At 48.9% G+C, this 24,275-nt stretch overlaps 1 protein-coding gene across 1 annotated transcript in view; it reads right to left on the reverse strand.

Moving 5' to 3' along the window:
* Txnrd3 (thioredoxin reductase 3) overlaps positions 1-23,977 on the reverse strand; it is a 39,489-nt gene extending 15,512 nt beyond the window's left edge. Inside the window, exons 1-10 of the mRNA XM_075983528.1 lie at positions 23,577-23,977; positions 17,470-17,530; positions 16,270-16,379; positions 13,770-13,874; positions 13,518-13,590; positions 11,381-11,500; positions 5,376-5,518; positions 3,875-3,990; positions 2,252-2,477; positions 197-289 (exon numbers count right to left, since the gene is read on the reverse strand). Of these exons, the coding sequence (XP_075839643.1) occupies positions 197-289; positions 2,252-2,477; positions 3,875-3,990; positions 5,376-5,518; positions 11,381-11,500; positions 13,518-13,590; positions 13,770-13,874; positions 16,270-16,379; positions 17,470-17,530; positions 23,577-23,735 (1,206 nt within the window). The 5' untranslated portion in view covers positions 23,736-23,977. The remainder of the gene's footprint in view (positions 1-196; positions 290-2,251; positions 2,478-3,874; positions 3,991-5,375; positions 5,519-11,380; positions 11,501-13,517; positions 13,591-13,769; positions 13,875-16,269; positions 16,380-17,469; positions 17,531-23,576) is intronic.
* Positions 23,978-24,275: the final 298 nt, after the last annotated feature.

Here is a 24,275-nt window from a genome sequence, read left to right on the forward strand (position 1 = left end):
CTTCCAGAGCTCTGTGGACAGTCACGCATGTGTACATTTCACCAGAGAATTCTTTACACGTCACTGAACATGAGTGTCATGGCAGCCCCCTGATGATAGCTGTCTCCTCTTACAAAGAACTGGAAACAATAAACCCAGTGTCATTTCCCAGCACCTTCCTCCACCCTTTGCAAGAGCACTCACCACACACACTCACCGTGTTGTATGTCCCTTCAACTGTTTCCGGTCCTTCTGTAGACTTAGCCACGACTTTCAATACTCCAGGTGAGCCTTTTTCCATTTGTTGAACCTAGTAAGAACACACGAGGTACTGGCTCTAACATGACAGAGAACACACTAACCAAAGGATACGCATGTATGGGTGTGCTTACAGGGTGATGATCACATGTGTGTTTGAGCACAACAGAGATCTCTGGACTAAGCAGGGAAAGAAAATATCCATGTTCTACATTTTGCAGTTAGAACAAAATCGAGAATTCACTGAGACTGGAGCCCTCACCAAAAAAAAAAAAAAAAAGGAACAGAGAGAGGGAGGCTTCCAGGTGTTGACTTACTAAGTGGTTCCACTGGGTGAGTCAGGAAGATTAGCAGGGGTCTAAGTGGGAAGCACAGTACTTGGATGTCACTTGTCACATCTGAAGTGCAGTGCTGCCTATGGCCTTTCTGAATGAGCGTGGGGCTCAGGAGCGACACCTAACGGAAGCTGTTAATATGAGTGCCCTGTGCACTCACACAAAACTTACAGCTACCGGCCACAGAAATCATTCATGAAACGTACAGGGCGGTGAAGAAAGATGCAGACAAAAACAAATGGGCACCAGAATCTGCTGGCTGAGCAGACTGGATGGGGAGGCACAGGCTGGGGCCTCATCAGCCAGAACAGCGAGCACTTGGCAGAGGAGACATGACGCTGTGTGCAGCAGAGAGGCCTGTCATGTGTGGGCACAGATATGACCACTGGGATTCCTGAAAAGCAGCTTTAAAAGGAGCAAAAAATGGGTGTGAAACAGGCAACAAATCAGTTGTTGCGCAGAGGATGTTTGTAAAGGAAAGGAACGATGGGGACTCAGTCAGGAGGCACGCAGAGCCACTTTAAGGACGAAAGCTGACTGAGAGGACAGAAGACTGATGATGTCACAGCCTTGAGAAGATCACAGGGAAAGAAGGGAGAGCTGGGGTGGGTATGTTTGCAGACCTGGGGTAGACATGTTACCTTCAGCCCTGTGTGAGTGTGTGCAGACCTGGGGTAGACATGTTACCTTCAGCACTGTGTGAGTGTGTGCAGACCTGGGGTAGACACGTCACCTTCAGCCCTGTGTGAGTGTGTGCCGACCTGGAGTAGACACGACACCTTCAGCCCTGTGTGAGTGTTAGCAGACCTGGGGTAGACATGTCACCTTCAGCCCTGTGTGAGTGTTTGCAGACCTGGGGTAGACACGTCACCTTCAGCCCTGTGTGAGTGTGTGCAGACCTGGGGTAGACATGTCACCTTCAGCCCTGTGTGAGTGTGTGCAGACCTGGGGTAGACACGTCACCTTCAGCCCTGTGTGAGTGTTTGCAGACCTGGGGTAGACACGTCACCTTCAGCCCTGTGTGAGTGTGTGCAGACCTGGGGTGGACAGGTCACCTTCAGCCCTGTGTGAGTGTGTGCAGACCTGGGGTAGACACGTCACCTTCAGCCCTGTGTGAGTGTGTGCAGACCTGGGGTAGACACGTCACCTTCAGCCCTGTGTGAGTGTTTGCAGACCTGGGGTAGACACGTCACCTTCAGCCCTGTGTGAGTGTGTGCAGACCTGGGGTGGACAGGTCACCTTCAGCCCTGTGTGAGTGTGTGCAGACCTGGGGTAGACACGTCACCTTCAGCCCTCTGTGAGTGTGTGTGCAGACCTGGGGTAGACACGTCACCTTCAGCCCTGTGTGAGTGTGTGCAGACCTGAGGTAGACACGTCACCTTCAGCCCTGTGTGAGTGTGTGCAGACCTGAGGTAGACACGTCACCTTCAGCCCTCTGTGAGTGTGTGTGCAGACCTGGGGTAGACACGTCACCTTCAGCCCTGTGTGAGTGTGTGCAGACCTGGGGTAGACACGTCACCTTCAGCCCTGTGTGAGTGTGTGCAGACCTGAGGTAGACACGTCACCTTCAGCCCTGTGTGAGTGTGTGCAGACTAGTTTATTAGATGAAATGAAAGAGGCTAAAACTTTAAAAAAGATTTTAAAAAGACAGCAAAAGCATCCACGCTGCTCAGACTTGCCAAAACAGGAGTGAATTTCCTCTGGAACTTGACACCTTGTTGTTCCATGTAAGATCCCACCTTCTCTGCCATTTCTTGATCAAAGCCACGAAGAAGGACAGAGCGTACCATAACTGTCACGTCTAACCCCAAGCCAGCCAGGAACCCCGCGCACTCCAGACCAACATAGGAGGAGCCTATGACTAGCGTGCGCCCAGGGCAGTACGGCAGAGAGAAGAGGTCATCACTGAAAGAGACAAGACGAACAAGGCAGGCTGTAATCACAAGACGGGTTTCAGTGTGTGTTGATCTTTGGTTGGAAAGGCAATTCAGTGCCTGAGTGGAGACACTAGAAAAACACAACAGCTTCTAGAAGCTTCGAGTCAGGTCTACTTGAGAGGACGTGGAAAAGATATGAGTCAGTGCATTCAAAATCAAGTAAGATCACAAGCAAATTATTTAAAAAACAAAACAGAGGGCCTGAAGAGACGGCTCAGTGGTTAAGTGCACTGTCTATTCTTGCAAAGGACTAGGGTTCAGTTCAGAGCACCCATATGGTAGCAAACAGTCAACTCTAACTCTCATTCCAGAAGATCTGATGCCCTCTTATGGCTTCTGTGGGTACTGCACACATGTGGTGCCCAGAAACACATGCAGGAAAACTTCAGTACATAAAATAAAAATAAATTAATTTAAAAAATTAAAATAGAGCTAGGGTGGTGGTGCATGCCTTTAATCCCAGCACTCAGAAGGCAGAGGCAGGTCGTTCTCTGTAAGTTCAAAGCCAGCCTGATCTACAAAGCAAGTTCCAGGACAGCTAAGACTGTTATACAGAGAAACACCGTCTCAAAAATCCACATCATATACCACACACACACATATATATACCTCACACACTGTACACATCCACGCGTACCACACACCACACATACTACACGCATGTGGTATATGATGTGTAAGGTATATGAGATATAGATAGTACGTGGTATATGTAGTACATACTGTGTATAAGATATGTGCATTAAGTATGGTATGTGTGCTGTGTGCAGATGTATGGTGCATGAGTTATATGTGATTTGTATGGTGTCAGTGTGTGCAGCCTGCATGGATGCAGATGTATGGTGCATGAGTTATATGTGATTTGTATGGTGTCAGTGTGTGCAGCCTGCATGGATGCGTACAGTGTGTGAGGTATGCATAGAGTATATGGTTATGTGCGGTGTGTGTGGACCTGATGAAAACATATTTCCTCAACACACATCTACTTTACAGTCTGAAGTCCCTGCAGGGTCACGGGCTCTAAGGACACCTGGGAAACACTGGCGTGAATTTGCAGTGTAGGAAGAGCAGCGCTGCCCTGGACCAGCTAACTCATCTCTACCCTTGGCCATGCGACCTCACAGCTAGTCAGCTTTGCATCTTTGCTTCAGCCTCTTCCGGCAATTACCGAGAAACAGCATGGCTTCTGCGTGGGTTCTGCCTGACCTTCCATCTCTTTGCTTTAATATGTTAACAGGGGCTTCTTGTGCCATGTGTACTTCTACCATGAATTCAAATCCTCCGTGAAATAAGACAAGCAGCATGTAAAACGGGAACATCGGCACACACAACGCAGCCAAGTTGAAAGGGTCTATCTACTCTTACCTCGTAATACAGTATTCCTTATCTCCTTGGATTCCCAGGTACCGTGGCCTTTCACCTGTTGCTATGACAAACTTCGAAGCAGTGTAAAAAGTCTCCTGTCCTTTTTTATTGGTTGCCTTGAAAAGAAGGAAAATAAATTTCAGCAGTCTCATAAACACCCGCACAGGCTCATTCCACAGGAGTGACAGGTGTGCAAAAGTCAGCGGTGCCGGGTGACTGGCACCACACAGACAGCTCAAGTCAGCACAGCGCAGGGATCACAGCCCCACTCTGGGGCTGGGGTGGCAGAGTTTAGGATGGCTTCACAGAAGGCCTGGAGACACGAAGACTGCCTCTGTCAGATTAGTGTGGCTAAGTCCACGCTGCATTCGCTTATTTGATGACTGAGTGGGAAGGCAGTACCACCGTGGGCAGCCTGTATATGACAGCTAGCTGAACACGAGCCCGGGAGCAAGCCAGTAAGCAGCTCTCTTCTGTGGTTCCTGCCTCTGCTCCTGCTTGCACTCCTGCCCTGAATGACCTGGGAGTGTGAGCCTGGAAGGGAGGCTGGAGCTAAAAATGAAGGCTCTTACATACCACGCCACAGATCTGCAGCTAAGGAGAGCCTGCAAGAGCTATCAGTTATTTGTGATTGGACGAATAATTCAAAATGCATTTTTAGGTAAGAAATTGCAATGCCGACGATGCTGTTTAAACAGTGAATGTCACGACCAGCTGGAAGGTGGCACCAAGCCAGTGGCTTCTTAGGGCAGTTGTGAAGCAGACAAGTGAGGGTAGGTGGGACTGAAGAAGCTCTGTGCTGGCCTTGCGGGAGAAGAGGGCCCCAGGGGAGGCCGGGTGGGCAGGGCAAGTCAACCATCTGCCAGGCCCTGGACAGGTTGAGAAACGAACTAACTCATGTTGCTACAGAATCTGGAGGGATTGAAGAAGCAACCTCAAGCTGACCAGCCCTCACCTGTCTCAGCTGGTCTAACAACTGATCCTGTCAAGATTATCTCATGCTGTGTTTGCAAAAAGTACAAAACTATCCAGATGTCAATGGTGATACTAATTGCACAGGGATCCACGGAGGGCAATGTTTGATGTCCTTCCTAATTACAATTTTAAATGGTGGTCATTCAAATGACCTCATTTCCTTACAGAGAATCATGGTATATAAACATCACATACATAACCTCGTAAAGCAGCCCCTACTGGACACTGCAGATTGAAGGCTACATTTTCAATTTCCAAAAGCTCCCCACTGCTGAAATACTTTAGTCTTGTGCACTTCAAGCTATTTAAATATTTTGAATAACATTGAAATGAAAGGCAAACAATACCTTTAGATTAAGAGGTCTTTAAAATGTGCGTGCAATCAGCATGCAGTGGTATGAAAAGCACATATGTGAGGCCATGTGCTGTGTGACACGCCAGCTGCCATCTTTACTGTGCAACATGGAATGCCCAAGGCCAAGTATACAGAATGGGAGACAAGGAACCAGGAGAATCCAGGTAGTACCTTGATTTTGTGCAGTTCCACAAACTCCCCATAGGCGTTGACGTAGGCCACGCCTTTCTCCCGAAGGGTCAGCCGGTAGCCCCAGTTCAAGGAGCTAATGTGGTTCTGAATCGCTTCTGTCATGACTTCCCAGTTGTGTTTTACTGGAAAACAACCAAGAGGAAGGCACACAGTGAAATTTTGTTGCTGATGTTTCTTTCATTTTTGAAACAGGGTATTTCCCTGCTGCCCAGGCTGGCCTTGAACTCGTGATGTTCCTGTCTCCTGAAATCATATGTGGTATCATCATGCACAAGCAGATTGCATGTGACCACACATGAGCCACACCACCGGCTTAAAAACAAGAACATGATGTAGCTTAAATCTTTCCTGTGCCTGCTATGATTTTTTTCTTCCTCTTTAACATTACAAAGTATGGGAGAAGATGGAATTCTGAGAAGAAAAAACGGAAAAAGCCACAGAGAGGTGCATACCCCACAGGGCAATGGCCACCATGCAAGGGGAGGGTCCCTCTGTCAGGAAGATCCTCTCAGAAACCCTTCTTACACCAGGGGGCCTGCTTCCCGCATCCCACCTGGTGGGAAGAAGTCCTTGGGTTGAGAGGGACAAAGAAACCCACCTTCCCCTATGGCACGGGCATGTGTTGAGCACTGCACAACACTGTTAAAAATCAGTGTAAGACATTCACAATACAAGCTTTGCTTCTCTGTCCATTTTCCGTCCAAGGCTGACTCAGTTTGCACTGGATTTTCTGTTGTCATAGCCTTGGCAAACACTTTCCCAGGCCCGGGTGGGAGCAATCCCTCTGGTGACCCAGCAGAGAGACTGTTGTGCATAGCATTAAAAGGAACAATAATGTGAATATGGCCAATGCAAACAGAAACCTTCCTTTGCAGGAAGGGTTGTGGAGGCACTGCCCTTCCTTTGGACATAAAGACTGCCCCCTGTTTGGAAGACAATGGCCCCCATAGAGAGGGGCACTATTAGGAGGTGTGGTTTTGTTGGAGTAGATGCAGCCTTGCTGGAGGAAGTGTGTCACCGTGGAGGTGGGCTTTAAGGTCTCATGTATGTCCAAGCTATGCCCAGTTTCTCAGCCCACTCCCTGTTGCCTGCAGATCAAGATGTAAGAACTCTTGGTTCCTTCTCCAGCACCATGTCTACCTGTATGCTGCCTTGCTTCCCACCATGATGATAATGGACTGAACCTCTGAGCTGTATGTGAGTCACCCCAATGTTCTCCTTTATAAGAGTTGCCATAGTCATGCCGTCTCTTCATGGCAATAGAAACCCCAACGAAGACATCCCCCACACAGGATTATCAGCAAAAACCTCCTGCGCTGCATCCCCTGCGTTGTAATATCAGGCCAAGTAAAACACTTATCCCCAAGTGTCATCTTTGCTTATTTTTAGTAGAGCAGGCTGAGCCAAAAACAGCAGCAGGGACAACAGACTGTGAGGCAGCCACTGCCATAACAGCTGCAGCAGAGGTGGAGCTGTGGAAAGCAGTCAGAAGGCCAGCCAACAGGAAAGGGGAGCCATGCTCCTAGCAAGGCCTTGGCAGCCAGTTCTACATGGGACATACAACTAGAGGCCAAGATTAAGGCCATGAAAACCACCAGCGATCTTCACAAGGGGCAGAGGTAGCAATGACTCCTGAAAAGTCCGAGCTGCCTGTGGAACTGTGAGCTGTAGCTATCACAGCAAGCTGCAAAGGGTACCCATCCTGCCTAGGGCTGAGGAATCCCCACCTCCTAGTCCTACCCTGTTCCTGGCACCACCCAAGAATTGTAACACTAGAGGGCGCCATCTGCTGCCACTCCCTCCTGTCTGAATCCATGCCCTGCTGAACACCAGCACTTCTATCTAGGTGGTGCCAGGGCAGTCCAGCCAGGGGACAGTGGCAGTCATTGACCACAGTCCACTCGCCTGGCCAGCCTTGCTCACTTCCACTCCCAGTTGGCTCCCTGTGAGATGCTTTTGTGATAGTAAGTCTTGTTTGTTTTCTCAGGGTTGGGGATGGAACCAGGCAAGTCCTCTGCCAGGTCCTTCCTTACATCTCCTTACAATAAATGACGGAAACTCAGCCTTGCCTTTCCTCTCACGCTATTGACCAGTTCTTTCTGGCATGAGACTAGGATTCAACAGCTGATGCATTCCTCCACCCGCCTCTTCTAGGTGGGACTCCTTCCTGCCTACGGGTGCTGGACTGGAGGCTCACACGCACCCCTGTGGGGCTCCACATTCACAAGACACAAGAGCCTGTCTGGGGAATCTGGTCATAACTGGGTGAGTCTAGAAAACAAACCAGCAACTGAGGGGTGTGGTCCCATCTCTTTCTCTAAGAAAGCCCCTCTCTAGCCCCAAGCACAGCCAATGACACCAGGGTAAAAAGACCTCTAGGGTTTGGCAGCCTGGAGAGGTCACTTCCGTTACTGCCTGCCCTCACGATGCAGTGTTCTCCACGGCGGCACGTGTCTGCAAACTGCAGCCTAGAGGACCTTTCCTTCCAGCCCTCTGAGGAACTTTGACTGCAGTGGTCCTGTCCAAACAACCTTTACTGTAAAAAGCTGGAGCCCCAAACATGGCTGTGCACGTCCTGCGAATAGCCAAGTCCCAGATCCCCCGAGCTCCTCAGAAGACCAACTGGCCAAATCTAGGGCCTGGCTGTGTTCCACCTCGCGTCTATTCTTTCACTGTTAAATTGGATGAGAAAAGTCGCCCTCTGTTCAGAGAAAGCTCAGATAGTCTCGCAGGTTTATTTTCCAATATAAACTTTAAAATGATCACTTTTGAGCTTTGAAGGGGGAAAATAAATTCTCAGATTGTGCTGGGTCTGCATAGTTATGAGCTAATCTCGAGATACGGCCTCTTCACAATATTGAGACAACCCCTCTAATTCGCAGTTCCTTTTGGTGTGCACTAACAGTCTTCCCATGTACACCGTTAGCTTTGCTCCAAGGCATCTCATCATTTTTGTCATTTTTCACTATATTTTTAGCTTGTTATGGCTGGCAAGTGAGAGATGTGATTTTCACACTAACTGAACTAATTAATTCTAATATTGCTAAGCTCAATCTTTTATATGTCCTAGATATATCACATCGTGAAGTTAGGCCTTTTCCCCATTAACCCTTTTCAAGCGTATGTCCTTTCCTCCCTGTGCGGTGGCCAGGGGCACTACAGCCATGCACGGGGTGACTCTGGGACACCAGTGCTGTGCACGGGGTGACTCTGGGGCACTACAGCCATGCACGGGGTGACTCTGGGACACTAGAGCTGTGCACGGGGTGACTCTGGGACACTAGTGTTGTGCACGGGGTGACTCTGGGGCACTAGAGCCGTGCACAGGGTGACTCTGGGACACTAGAGCTGTGCACGGGGTGACTCTGGGGCACTAGAGCTGTGCACGGGGTGACTCTGGGACACTAGCGCTGTGCACGGGGTGACTCTGGGGCACTAGCGCTGTGCACGGGGTGACTCTGGGGCACTAGAGCTGTGCACGGGGTGACTCTGGGGCACTAGAGCTGTGCACGGGGTGACTCTGGGGCACTAGAGCTGTGCACGGGGTGACTCTGGGGCACTAGAGCCATGCACGGGGTGACTCTGGGGCACTAGAGCTGTGCACGGGGTGACTCTGGGGCACTAGAGCTGTGCACGGGGTGACTCTGGGGCACTAGAGCTGTGCACGGGGTGACTCTGGGGCACTAGAGCTGTGCACGGGGTGACTCTGGGGCACTAGCGCTGTGCACGGGGTGGCTCAGGGCACTAGCGCTGTGCACGGGGTGACTCTGGGGCACTAGCGCTGTGCACGGGGTGACTCTGGGGCACTAGCGCTGTGCACGGGGTGGCTCAGGGCACTAGCGCTGTGCACGGTGTGGCTCGGGCACTAGAGCTGTGCACAAGGTGGCTCAGGGCACTGTGCACAGGGTGACTCTGGGGCACTACAGCCATGCACGGGGTGACTCTGGGGCACTAGAGCTGTGCACGGGGTGACTCTGGGGCACAAGCGCTGTGCACGGTGGGGCTCGGGCACTAGAGCTGTGCACAAGGTGGCTCAGGGCACTGTGCACATGCACTACATGACTCTAGAGCACTGTTAAGTATAAGTACGACTACAGTGCTCATACTTAACACAGAATCACGCTCTCCAATAAATCTTTGCTTTCCACTCTTCACCCTGAAAAGAAGTTTCATATGTTAGCCTTACTGACAGAGTCTTTTAAAGCGCAGTTGGTGTGAGATTTTATTAAATGTCTTTAGGTCACCATGTAAACCCTAGGGGTTGCCATTGTACTTCCCTGACCCAGATTCCTCTTGCTACCTACTGTGAGCCGTCAGAAGTGACACATATTTCTTTGTCACTTGGGTGACCTCCATAGGATGCACTTTTTTGTTTCTAGATTCACTTAGCATGATAGTTACTTCAGTCTCAACTTTTCTTGAGTCTTAAAATACCCCAGCCTCCCATTTCCTAGTCTTGTCAATCTACATCCCCAGTCCCTACTTTGTCACCATATGCTGTGACTCTGCTTCACAGCTCTTGCTCAGCTCTCTCTCCAGACAACCCTTCCCCAGAGAGCTAACCTTCTAGGACGTTCTGCAGATGCTTTCAGTAGAATGTGAAACAACATAAGGATTCACGGAGGAGTATTCTTAAATACAGAAATCCCACCCAGACACCAACCCACAAGTAGAAAAACTTGACTCCATCCTCAACCACCAGCTCCTACAATAATACCCTCAGCGAGTGGCCTGGTGAGATGGGACTAGTCTCAGCTACCACACCCAGCTACTAACTGCTACTACTCAACTGAACCCACTACTAACTGAGCCTGCCCGTGTTGTCCGTCTCAGAGAGCCACAGTCCTCACCCAGTGTGCAACCTAATGCCTGCCTCTCTCCTCCATCTTAGGGAATCTGCTGTGTCTATGGCTGTCGGTCACTTGCAATACTCTAGACAGGGACTACCCACATCTGGATCAAGGTCTCTGGAGAGAGATAAACTCTCCACAAGGTCTCCTGACATCGCCACCATGAAGACTCTCCACCTCTGTGTTCTTCTGGTCACCACAGCCCATCACATCTGTATCACCAGCCTCCTAAACCCACCGCCCACTCTTAGCCCAGTATCTTTGCTCAGATCTTTGCATTTCTTGCCTCATCTCTCCCTCCTCTTCCCAAATTCCTTAGTGCTTCCAGAAAGATCTCTAAACTGCAGCCTTGGCTTCTCCTGCCTGAGCTTAACCCTCGTTACCTCTGGGATAAAGTCTAACTGCTTAGCTCTCTAGGGTCACCCCTTCCACCATCTTCACCTTACCCACCCCCCAACAGATTGTATTTTCTCACATCTGCAGTTCTGGTCAACCTGCTTCTGGTCCTAATGTCCTCCTCCTCTGTGACTTTCAAGATGCAGCTTGAATACCCAGTTGTGCATGTTTGTCATTCCAATTGCTCAGGAGGTAGAGGTAAGAGGATCACTGGAGCCTAGGAGTTCAAATCCCACCTGGGGAACATAGTGAGCAAGACCTTGTCTCAAAAGAAAAGGGGGGAGGGATGGTTAACATAGCAGAGGTCAAGGGGTTACTGCATCCTTAAAGATTTTCTCCTTTGATGCTGCAGGTACCCCTCAAGTGATCTGCAGAGATTCTGCTGCTTCTGGGTGGGATCTGCTGTCCTTACCTTGCATGGAAGAGCCCCAACAGCAAACGGGAATGGGACTCAGTAAAGATGCTTAACACAGATTCGACACCACCAACGACCACTACAATAAACTTTCATTCTATTTTTTTAATACGGGGAAAAAAATGGAAATGGCCATCTCTGCCTTTCACCTTCTGCTGGACTTGCTCAAGTTTTGTCTCTAGGCCGAAGTCCCAGGACAGTGGCCGGCGTTGTGGCCTCTGCAGCTGGTGGGCAGAGTGGTCATGCCTTAGGAATGAGTGACTGTCAGAAGCAGCTGCAGAGCCGTGGACTCAGCCTGTCTGGGTTTTCCAGCCCCCACTCACCCTGCTGGTTATATTCCCAGCCAAACTTCCTCGAGTCCTGCAAGGCCTGCCCCAGGAGGGCTGCCTGGTGCATCAGCTTCTTAGGAATACAGCCCACGTTTACACAGGTGCCACCAAGGCCTGAAAAGAAAGCAACAGTCAACATTCCCCACGTGCTTGCATGAGGCTTCTCACATCAATGTGGGGTCATTAAAACATGTAAAAATGATGTGTTGGCAGTGACAGGGACAACTTTTATCTTCCAAATGAGGCACAAATGACAAAGTCAACTCTGCAATCTGCAATCTTCAGAGAAGACCCAATAATGAGTGGAAATGTGGATCTATATGAAGAGCTCTGGAGACAAGACTGCACTTGTATCCGAGGCTCAAAGGACAAGAGACACCTTAGCTAATGAGATAAGTGTTGCACCTTGGAGCTTCTAGCCTCTCCTTAACTCTCACTCCCCTGAGCCAACTGTCAGCCTGCAAAAGTTGCCTGGTGGTACCTATTCTGAATGTGACCTACACAAAACAGGCCAGGCCTGTGGACCCCTTTGCAGGACCTATGTAAGGAATTCTCTCCAGGGCAGTCTCTTCCAGTGCATGGATTAGCGGGATCTTTTTGGATAGGAGAGGAAGAAAACAGGGAAGAGGTAGGGGGAGGAAAAATATCAAGGGTATACACTCAGACAAGTCAAAGAACAAGCAAGGTGTGCTGCTATACCCTGGGAGGTCTAGGCTAAGGCCTTTGAATTAGCTTGAATCTCAAACAGTGTTTTGTTTTGTTTTGTTTTGTTTGTGGGGTGTTGCTTTTTCCATACTTACTTTACCTATCCTGGTTCTGGGAAGAACAAGAAAGCACAGTCGGGCTGGGTCCAAAAAGAATCCAGAGAGCGAACAAGGTTGGGACAGAAGAGTAGAAAAGGTCAGAGCAGCAGCCAAAGCTAGCAATAGCAGTGACCACGAGAAGGGGCCAGAGCGAGCGCCAGGATCCACAGACAGTAGCATCAACCTTCCAGATGATGAGGCCTAACGTGTCAGGACCCGAGCTTCCCTTCGCTGTTCCCTGCTCCAAACTAATAAAGCCCAACCCAAAACTAATAAAACCAATAAAACAGAGACAACCAGTTGTCAGGCTTCCAGACTGGAGCAAACCAGAGACAAAAGAATGCACTTGAAGCATAAATGAACATTCTGCACAAAATCTGTGTGTGTTCTATGTTGCTGAGAAGAAGGGGAAGGCCCCACATGGCAAGGTGAGCACGCGGCCCTGCAGCACACAGCAGAGGTACATGGCCAGGACCATGTGTGCTTCTCATGCAATCAAAGGATAACGATGGTGGACACTGACAACAGCAGTCACTAATTGTAATATTTTGTTTGTGTTCTGACAAATAAAGCTTGCCTGGAGATCAGAGGGTGGAGCTAGCCACTAGTTAACCATAGGGGTCTAGAGATCTATACAGACAGAAGGAAGCAATAAGGGGGGGGGGGTGTAGTCAGGAAAGTAGTCCTTTTCATCTGAGGACTTTTCATGATTCGGAGAGGTAAGAGGTGACTGTGGCTGATCCTTTGCTTCTCTGATCTTTCAGTTTTCACCCTGACACCTGGTTCTGGTTTTTATTGTAAGACCAACTCAAAGTGCACTTCAGGCACTCTCCAGCCATCGAGCCCAGCTGTGAGACTAAGCAAAAACAGAAAGTGAATAAGAATCAGCATCTGCACTGTGTCTGCAACAATGTGAAAGGACTGGTGCATGCATGCAAAATCTGCAGCAGAAGTGCAGGTGCTGGTCCTGAAACTGTCTTTCTTTTTGTAAAGCTGTACTGTTTGCACGTTCATGAGCAGAGTCTGCATCATTGGATGACTCACCCTCCTGAGACCAGGAAGGGTTATAGGAAATTACAGGAAAGAAGCTGCCTGTAAAAGCATAGGGTAAGAGCTGAAGAGATGGCTCAACAGTTAGGAGCTTTGGCTGTTCTTCCAAAGGACCCAGGTTCAATTCCCAGCACCTACATGGCAGCTCACAACCGTCTGTACCTACAGTTCCAGGAAATCTGGCACCCTCACACAGACATATATGCAGGCAAAACACCAATACACATTAAATAAACAAATTCATTAATTAAAGAGGATAAACAGGAAGTACAGCTTACCCCAGGATGAGCCCTGAGGTGATGGGACCACAAAGTCTAGCACCATGACCTTCTTTCCCAAGTTGGCAGCTTCCTACAAAAACAACCACATGGTGTCTTGTCACCTTCTCACCCCCATTTTATCTCCCTTAAGTGAACAGTCTCAATTCACTGGATACTACTCCATCCCAACAGAGTCAGTTACTATAAAAGCCTAGATTGCAAGATTGTGTTAACTTCAAAAAGTCATGGATGGTTCACTCATGTCCATACCTTTGCACAAGAGAGACCGCCAGAACCCCCGCCGATGATAATGAGATCGAAATCATGAGCCAAGTCTTCCTGAAGGAGCTTCTGCAGTAAACCGTTGTGATGTGCCTACAGATTACCAAAGCAGACAGAACAGCACATGACTCCATTTTCGACCAGCATGGACTCTTTGACTAACAAATCTGGAGCTGAATAAATTCATCAGTCAAGAGCACATATTATCCAGCAGAGAAACTGAGTTCAGTTCCAAGAACCAGGATGGCTGGCTCACAACTGGAAACTGAAGCTCCGGGGATCTGACATCTTTGGCACCTGCAGGCATCTATCTGTGAGCGTGCTCTCACACACCTGCACATACACACACACACACACACACACTCACACTCAAAAACAAAAAAATGTATTTAAAAAATACTCAATGCTCGGGATTTAGCTTAGTGGTGGAGCACAAGGTCCCACGTTTAGTTCCTGGCACCAAAAATGAAGAAGAAAAGCAAAGAAAACTCTGAGGAATGATGGGTCAAACGTTTGTGTTGGGATTGTAAATCTACCTAGATCTAAGTATATATCCAATGTGAATAAACATTCTGATAGTTATCAGTGTCAAACAAGGCCACTTTCCATGGAGAAATGGTCAAGTGTCACTTTTCAAGGTCTTGTTTCTCTGGACTAGTCTTCATTTGAAACCTGGTTTTTCTGCACCAGCGGCTGTCTTCATGATCTCTCAGACTTCATTCCACAGCGCTGGGTGACTTCCTTTATCACACACATCTCAGTGTTTCTTTCCCAACAGCCATAAAACAGGCTCTGGGGTCTCTTGCTCCTTTGACCCCTTGGTGAGAAGGTGTTCATGGGCGAGGCAGTAAGTGATTAAGTGACTCAGCAACTGTCTTCATGCAAAGCCTGTTGTTTGGAAGCAGCAAACTTGGGCTAGCCCTGTCTGTAAAGCAGCTCAGGTGCCCAGTACAAAACCATTAGGACTCAAAGGTCCTCTGTGACCACTGGGGGATGGCACCAGCTATGAGATCTTTGGGGAATGGCGCCAGCTATGTGACCACTGGGAAATGGCGCTGGCTATGCGACCACTGGGGAATGGCGCTGGTTATGTGACCACTGGGGAATGGCGCTGGTTATGTGACCACTGGGGAATGGCGCTGGCTATGTGGCCACTGGGGAATGGCGCTGGCTATGTGACCACTGGGAAATGGCACCAGCTATGTGACCACTGGGGAATGGCGCTGGCTATGTGACCACTGGGGAATGGTGCTGGCTATGTGACCACTGGGGAATGGTGCTGGAGATAGTTTCTAAAACATTCTAGAAAAAATACCCTGGCCTCCTTATTTTATGTGACTCAGAAAAATCTACCTCCTCAGACTCCAGATGGTTCTCTGGCATCATCGTCAAGGTTAGGATGGATGGTCTAGACAGTGCTGAGGAGTACAGCACTTACCACCTGCACAGTGGCAGGATGCTTCCAGGACAGCAGAGCTATTACTGCATGATCATGTGAATCAGAAATTAACATTCAATCTGACAATCCTCCCAGCCAAAAATTATTCTTAATTACAATTTCAGATATGTATTTAATCACTGGTTACTAGTGCTTACATACCTACACAAGGGATTAAAACAGAACTGAATCAAGATAAAATAATTAATTATAGGATAAGAATCTTATTTGATAAACAGCGAGGAAAGACCAAGCCCAGGGCTTCACGCATGCCAGGCAGCCACTTTACTCCTGAGCCACATTCCATCACACCCAGTTTTAATCTGTTACTACCAGAATGGCCCCATGCATTTCCTGCCCTCTGAGAAATAAGACGTTAAAAGCCCCATGCTTTGCACCCAGTATCGGCAGCCCTGACAAGAATTCTAACTCCCTGGACAACGGTGTACATGTTGACCAACTCTTGTTAGAGAACAGCTTGTTTACCCCAACAGAAGGAAGAGACTCGTCCTAGCCCCAGGGACCCACCTGCTGCTCTTCCTGGGGACATGTGAACAAATCCCTGTCTACCTCAGATAGGGCACAACAAAGATATGACTCCAGGTACAGCTCAGTGGGCTGCTTCTGGGAGTGTGGGCTTTCTGCCGGCCACACTACTGAAGAAGGGTCTGTCTTCATGGAAGTTAACAGCTTATCTGGCTCTAGGAAGGGGTGGGGCCTCATGACCTGCTCCCCGAGCCTCTGTAAGCCCCTCATGGGCCTCATGATGCTCCTTCCCTCCTCACAGACGCACACAAGGGAGTGGTGATGGCCACAATGCTATGAGGGTCACAGCTGCTCTGACTTCAGGCTAGGAACGGCCCTCCCGTGCCTGGCGGCCAGCACTGTATAACTTCTCAGGTTTAGTTGGTGGAAAGTTCCTTTCCCTTGAGTCTTCAGGGGTATCTGGTAACCAACCTCTGGCTTTTCCACTGGTACTCCCCTTTAATGTTAATTAAATTACAATATGAACAAACAGTGACAAGGACCATGAGTGATGGCGATCGTTACCTGGAAAGTCCGGTCACATCCGCCGACGTGTACTTTATTCACAAAAATATTGGGCACTGTTTTCTGGTTACTGATTTCTGTCAACACTTCATGAACATGGGCCCCATCCTCTAAAGAATAAAACAGCATATGAAGACACAATAAAGGGTTCCCTCGCAGAGCTCAAGTCTTATGGTGCTCACTGCTCATTGCTTACAAGGTCACGTCCATGACAGGCCAGTGTGCTCCATGACTTTCTGAAATAATGACCAAGATGGGAAAGCTCTGCACCTTCAGAGGACACCTTCAACCCAACAGCCTACCTACGGGTTCCTTCTAGGACAAAGCATCTGGGTTAGCTTTTGCATATATAGTTGCTCTGCCATGAGCAAGGGACAGGTATCCTTTAAGAAAGCAAAACCCAAGTGAAACCTGTTACCATAACTAATGAGAAAGTGCTTCCTATGATTACATTTAAAAATTTTTGTGGCCAGGCGGTGGTGGCACATGCCTTTGATCCCAGTACTCAGGAGGCTGAGGCAGGTGGATCTCTATGAGTTTGAGACTAGCCTAGTCTACAGAGCAAGTTCCAGGACAAGTTCCAAAGCTACACAGAGAAATCCTGTCTTGAAAATCAAAAACAAAAAAAAGTTTTTCACCCTCCCCCCTTCTTGGAAGACACGGCAGGGCCATGACACTTAAGACTTGACACTCATTGGTAAGAAACAAGAGCACCTTGTTTCTTAAAACAATTTGGTGAAAAGCTGGTCCCATGAAGGCAAAGTTGAGGGCTTTTCTCTGGTCACTGTCACACCCCAAATTCCTGCGAAGAACAGCAGGTGTGATGTGTTCAGTGACTGTCGTGGCCATAGAGGACAAAGATTCAAAACCAGGCTGAAACCTTAGCACGCTCTTCCCCAGGAAACAGGGTGGATTCCTCTCGTTGTGACCATTTCATCTATTCTACGGAATGCTGACAGGCAAGTAGCCAATGTCGCCAACACTTTAAAGTTAGCAGCCACAGCTTCCCATGCCCTGCCCTCAAATATGGAAAATCTTTATAAAATTGATTGTCATATGAAGGTTCATCTTCTGTGCGGCTGAACACAAACAAGTGCTCATTTTACGGAAAGACATGAAAACACGCTGAGTTGAACAAAGTAAGTGGAACAGTCATGTTGCCATTTACTACAAATAGCAGCATTACCGACAGCTACTCACCAACTTGATCAAGTTCCAGGATGTTATACTCCACGCCTAAGGATGAAAAGAGCTCCTTCACCTGCAAGAGAAACCCTGGTGAGCTTCGTGCTCTCAAAAGGCTCAGGAGCTATGAGAGGTGTCCATGTGGCATATGATGACAAGAGATGTCCACCACAGATAATCTTTAGACACATGGGTTCTTGCTCACGGAGTCTCACACTTTCCTCTCTATACTCCCACAATAACCCAGTCAGCCACCTCCATTCTTTTACTCTGTCTCCTTGTGACTCCTAATGAACTCTTCTGCCCAAATCTCTTTTCTGGCTCAGGACAGGTTCCTGGCACTCCTCCACGGGTGCCATGCCTCGGTGCAAATCTTCTTCAACCATATCGCTTCTTTTTTCTGTGCTTCCTCTCAACAGCCATTAAGTTCCTCCAACTAAATCATCCATCAAGCATCTAAGACCAGTCAACCATGATTCCAAGTTCACAAGAGGCAATGATGAACCAGACACACTCTCTGTCTTCTAGGACAGAAATCAGGAGCACGATGACACTTTAACTATGGCCCATTCACCAGCTAGCTGCACATCCAAATGCCCCAGAGTCTGCCTGGGAGACCACAGTGCAGGATCACCCCGTGCTCACAAGCCACACAGCACTGAATCTGCACTGTAACCACTGCAAAGCTCTGGCTAGGCTTTTCCTGAATGCCTGCCTTCCAGCCATCTTCCAGATCACACTAACCTCCCCACCACCCATTCAGTGACAGCAATGGCTAGGTCATGGCTCTCTGTGTGGAACTGCTCCACTCTCTAGTTCCCAACAGTAACTCGTCCTCAAGGGTTCCTGCCGCTGCCAGCCTTGTCTCCTCCAGATCAACCCACTGGCAACCACTGATCTTTCCATAGCCGTTTGGTGACACCACCCTTCAACACCTCCACCCTTGAGACAAACCCTGGAGGCTCCAAGGCCTAAGCGGATTTGATGACACATCTATAATCATGATAATTATCTAAGAGTAACGCTTTCACGTCTTGGAAATCCCCTAAGAACATTCGGCAAATGAGCATTTATTCCAGAAAATTTCCTAAGGAAAAGCAGAGTCTGTGGCCCTGTAGCTTGGCCCTGTCCCTTTCTCCTCTCCTGGCAGGAGGAACTCTATTTCAAGTGAGGGTGGCTCCAAAACAGTATGTCCTCAAATGGCAGGTCACCAGCATCTCTCGACTTTGAGTCACAGAAGTTTCAAAACAGGGCCCCCCTTCCTCCACTCAACCCTATCTGAAGTCAAACCCTCTATACAGGTGGCTGATAGAAAATCCTAGGGTCCTGATCATACTCCCTGTGTAAGGTCAAGTCTCAGGAGAACAAGTAAAAGCCAGGAAGAGCAGATGCTGCAGGCCCATTAGGAACCCTGCTCATGAAGCCAGGGTGTCGCTCGTTGAAAATTAGGTCACTATCCCCACCTTCAGCTCAGGAACATCACATAAGGGTTTTGCAAGGGGAGGAGCAGGCCACAACAGCAGAGGGCTTCTGGGTGACTCCTTTTGAAACAGGCTGTGGTGAACTTCCACCTTAAAGAGAGTGGAGATGGACTAGCAGGCAAGAACTAAGAGGAGGCGACAGCCATTAGGGGGACAGGCTAATCTGCCAGTGAATGAGGGTAGCCACCATAGAAAAGGACAACAATTCCACAGGACACGACAGTTAAAGATACATGTGACCCTCGTGGGTTCACCCGTCTTCACTGCAGCTTCAGTCACGGCAGCCAGAAGCAAGGCAAGTACCAGCTGGTGCCTGGATTGATGGGAAAGGCACACGTACACACAGTGGCTTATTATTCACCCTAAGAATAAGGAAAATTCCAGCTCACACTGCAAGATGGGCTAACCTTGGGGACATTACATAAGCAAAACAAGCCAGATGTTAAAGGCCAATGAATGATGATGTCATTCATAAGTGGCACCTGGAGTGGTCAAACTCACTTTTGGGTGGGACAATTGGTGAGGGCTGGGATGGTGGAAACACTAGTTACTGTGTTGAGGGTTTAGAATTTCGGACTAAAAAGTTCTGGAGAGGGACCGTGGTGACGACAGCCAGTAATGTGACTCGCCTAATTGCTGAGTCCTCGCACGTGGCTCCAGGTACGTAAACCTGACTCAGGGCGGCAAGGGAATGAAGAAAAGACAAACACACAGATACACAAAGACAGTGGTCTGAGTCCTCAGAAGGCGAAACCTCAGTATCCCCTCACCTATGCAGGCATTTTATCCTACAGAGTTGAAGTGGGGATGGAGGCCAGGGTTACTGTACACGGCTGAACCAAGGAGGCAGGGATTCTGGTAGACAGGGAAACCAAGCAAGCAAGTTTAACTAACGATAGTAGGAACAGTCTCTGGAGAGGCTCAGTCTTCAAGGCTGTAAATATCCATGGAGAGAGGAAAGGGAAGCTATGATGGGCACTTTACACACACACACACACACACACACACACACACACACACACACACAACTTATTTTAGCACTCAGACCCGTAGGAAAGGCTTTGTCATTTCCCTGAGCATATCATGGGAAAGGTTCTGTTGTTTTCCTAGAGGTTTGAGACTTTGGAGTTCTTGCCATGGCTGTTGCCCATGTCAACAGCAAACATTCACTCAGGACTTCAGCCACTCAGGGCTTCCTCCAGTCCCCAGACCCAATGTCATTGGCCTCTACTCTATTGATATGGCGAATGTGTTTTAAAAAAATCAAGGTATCTTGCTTGGGTTTAGTCCAGGTTATCTTGCCTGTGAGTCTGTCTGTCTATCTCCATAGTTTGCTAGGTACTATGTGACAGCCAGGTCAGTACTTTCAGCTCTGGGTTAACATTTCTTTATTATAATCTTAATAAACCTAAACCAACACTTCTCAGTAAAATGTCTTGAGACACTTAAACCTTTGAAATTAAATCCCAGCCACGTCCAGGGAGCCCCCACCCCGGTTTCCTTTCTTACTCCTTATATTCAGCCACACTTCCTTCCTTTTGTCCTCTCCTGTCTTTGCTTACATAAATGCCTATGTCAAACGCCTTCCCTTACAGGCAGACCTCCTCCTTACCCTGGAGGACAAGCCCACCTTTTCTTAGCCTGTCCAGATCATCTGAAGTAGCTACTGTCTGCCCCATTGCCACAGCCCTTGTTTGTCATAAGCTCTTCTTTCCGTACTTGAGAGCTGGTTGGTGACTGCTCAGCTATGCTGAGTTCCTGGAGGACCAGACCCATGTTCATATCTCTACAATGTTAAGTACCCAATAACTAATACTTGTTAAATGGCATTACCACTTCAATAAAGGGACAAATCCTTCTTCTTGATTGCTGCAGGGACCACATGCAAAAATGACAATGGATTGTGGGTCATGAAAAGACCATGAAAACACCACCACAAAATCAGCCAGTGAATGGTCACCAAAAGATAGGCTTCCAGGATGTGTATGTCCTAGAAAAAACACCCATGAACTCGCTGGAAGGCCTACTATCCAAACAGAAGCAGGGAAGGTTGGAGAGTTCAAGGCCAGTTTGGACTGTTAAGAGACCCCTGCCTCAAGATGTGTCTTGCTCCCCACAAAAAAATCACACACACACACACACACACACACAGAGAGAGAGAGAGAGAGAGAGAGAGAGAGAGAGAGAGAGAGAGAGAGAGAGAAGCACATATGAAGAAGGAGAAGCTGAGAAGTGCAAACAAAACAAAGCAAAACTGGACTTCACCAAGAAGGGTTAAAGAGAACAAGCATGGAATTCATACTACAAAAGTGGCAGGAGCCAAATCAGAAGAATGTGTTTATAAGTCCTAAATACAATGAAAGGGAGGAGGAACAGGTCTCACTGTGTGAAACTGACAAACCTCAATTAACAAAAGACTCAACAAAGAGAGCCTGGGAGATTTCCCCAGATGCAGCGAAAGGATTAGTATTTATAATATATAAAGAAAACCTACAAATCAGAACAACAAAAGAAAGACAAGAATAAAATAGTCTTAATGGTTCACAGGAGAAAACTCAAGGGAGCCATAAACACATGAACTTCATTAGGGAAATGAAAAATTCAAGCCACAAAGAAAGAATATTATCTATCAGAACTATAAAAGTAAAAAAGAAAAGAAAGAAAGAAAAACAGTAGCTGTCAGCAAGGCTGTAGAGCAAGAACTGTGACACACTCACTAGCACAGGCCAAATTAGTGTAAGGACTTGGAAACGCCCTAACACTGTGATTGATTCTATGAATCAATCAGCCGAATGACACCTATCCCTTCTAGGCTTTTTGGCTAAGATCAAACGTGGCTCAAACGCAACTACCTAGGTAAGTTGGCCAGGGGTGTGCTTCCAGATGTATCCAAGGACAGACATCTAGCCACATCGTTTTTAAAATTAAAATATTGAGCCAGTTTGGCTCATGTTTGTAATCCCAGCACTTGAGAGGCTGAGGCAGGAGGATTACCACAAGCTCAATACTAGCCTAGGGAACATCACAGCAGTGAGAAGCAATAAAGAAGAGCTACAGGTACTAACACGTGTGAGTCTAAGCCAAACTGCTGAGGGAAGAACTGTAAAACAATATGTGATTCTACTTACAGAAAGGCCCATGCAGGCCCAAAGGAACAGTCTACTATTAGTGATGTGTAGGGCATCCAATGACTCAGAGAAAAACAAGGATGTGGTTGCCCCGTGGGGAGGGAGGGAGCATTCAGGAGTCTCCATGCTGCTGGTGCCATTTTATTAGTTTTTCAAATGAATACATCTTTGTATGTGAGCACGCACGTGCGTATGCATGTGCCTGTGCGTGTTTGTGTGTGTGTGTGTGTGTGTGTGTGTGTGTGTGTGTGCGCGCAGGTGCGCTTACATCTGTGGTGGCAGAGGACAACCTCAGGTGTCATTCCTAGGAAGATGGTCTGTCCACTTTCTTTTAAATAAAGTCTCTTACTGGCCTGAAGCATACAGGTTAGGTAATCTGATTTACCAGGCTCTGCCTTCCAGGCACTGGGGCAAAGTGTGCCCCACTATGCTTGTCATTTTTACGTGTTCTGGGGATCGAATGTGGGTCCTAGAGCTGGCAATATTTGTTCTGTTTTTTGTAATAGGAGCTCTCAGAGTAGCCCAGGCTGGCCTAGAATGCATGATCCTCCTGCCTCAACATCTTTTTTTTTTCTTTTAAATAGTGCTGGAAATGGATCCCAGGGCCTTTCTCCCACTAAGTCACAGGCAAGGTCCTTAACTTTCTGATAATGTTAAGTAAACATCAAAATATTGAACATGTCCATCTTGCATCTTCCTTCCAAAGGTTTGTTTCTAAGACAATAAGTTTTTTAAACTCATGGTAACAATGCTGAATGTCCACCTAGCCCCACACTACAGTGTGTGCAACAGAGCTTAAACTAGCCATGACTTGAAACCTCCTCTACCTTCATCTTAAAAGTGGAAGTCAAGGCCCCACCTTGTTCTGAAGCCTGGTCGCCTGGTCAAGGAGCCAAACACGCTAATTAACAAGCGTGATCTGGATTCAGCTTCCGCGAACCTCACCATCCCTCACTCTCCCCTTTTAGTAAGACAATTTAAACGTTGAATGCTTTTAAAAAAAAAGTTTTGATAAACTTAAGCCTATATCAGGCTTGAAGACAAGCGTTTCACTGGGTGTCTAACGCTTATGACCCAGTGTCCGGTGGGAACAAGCCCCTATGCTCTGAAGCCAGAATTCAACCAGCTACCTGCAACACACCTCAGAGAGCGCCACAGGTCTACTCCGCCCACTCTAGGCCCCGCCCACCCTTGGTCAACTCGAGACCGCCCGCCCACTAAGCTCCACCCAGACCCCCATCGGCTTGGCCCCGCCCACTGAGCGTGCTCAGGCCCTGCCAGACCCTCCCACCGGGCGTCAACCAGGGAACTCCGCCTTCGCCCCGCCCTCTGGGCTTGTGCACAGACCCCCTTGATCTGCTCACGTAACTTGCCGATCTCCTTCGCCCACGCACCTCTCGCCCTCCCACCACGTCCAATCGTCTACTTCCACTTCGCTCCTCCCACCAGGAATTGCCTAGCCCCTACCCATCAGGCCCCGCCCCATAGCTCCGCTCCGGCCGGCCCCGCCTACCCTCGTGCTGAGTGGACAGTAGCTCTTGCTGAAGATCATCACCCGGTTGGCCTCGATGAGGTCCTTCAGGCGGCGCCGCACCTCCTCGCGGGCATCGGAGCCCTGGCGGCTAGTCCCTGGGGACGACACGCGGACGCGGCGGCCGGGTGGCGACGACATTGGCCCGCCGCGGACCGTGCCCAGGCGACGGTTGGGAACGACTGCCGCCTTCCCCAGCACGGGCGACTTCTGCGCCCGCGGAGGCGGCGGCGGGGACGGTGGGTGCTCCAGGACTTCGTTGTCGCTCCCGGCCAGGCCGGGCCTGCTCAGGAACCGGGACGCGGGCGGCTGCTTAGGGGACGATGCCGGCAACGCCACTGAGAACTTGAGAACGCTGTGCACCGGACAGCTGCGGGCCACGCTCCCCGCCCTCGCGACCGCACCCACGGAGAGGGCCCGCTTATTGTCTGGCCACGCCCCCGGGGCAGTTTCGCCCCACCTCCAAGGCCTTTACAGGGCTAAGCTACGCCCCCTAAGCACAGCCCAGAACTAGGTGAGCTAGGCGACCTACTGCTCAGGAGCACAGCCGAGTAGCAGCAGTCACTTGCCCTTTTCAAAGGTGCGGTGTCAAGCTTGTATGCTCTACTATTCTTGAAATTACTGTTTTCATTATTATTTTACTACAGCTTCTGCCGCCCAGAGGTCTCTCTGGAGTACCTT

Source organism: Microtus pennsylvanicus, chromosome 8 (assembly GCF_037038515.1).
Source record: "Microtus pennsylvanicus isolate mMicPen1 chromosome 8, mMicPen1.hap1, whole genome shotgun sequence".
In the NCBI taxonomy this organism is placed as follows: Eukaryota; Metazoa; Chordata; class Mammalia; order Rodentia; family Cricetidae; genus Microtus; species Microtus pennsylvanicus.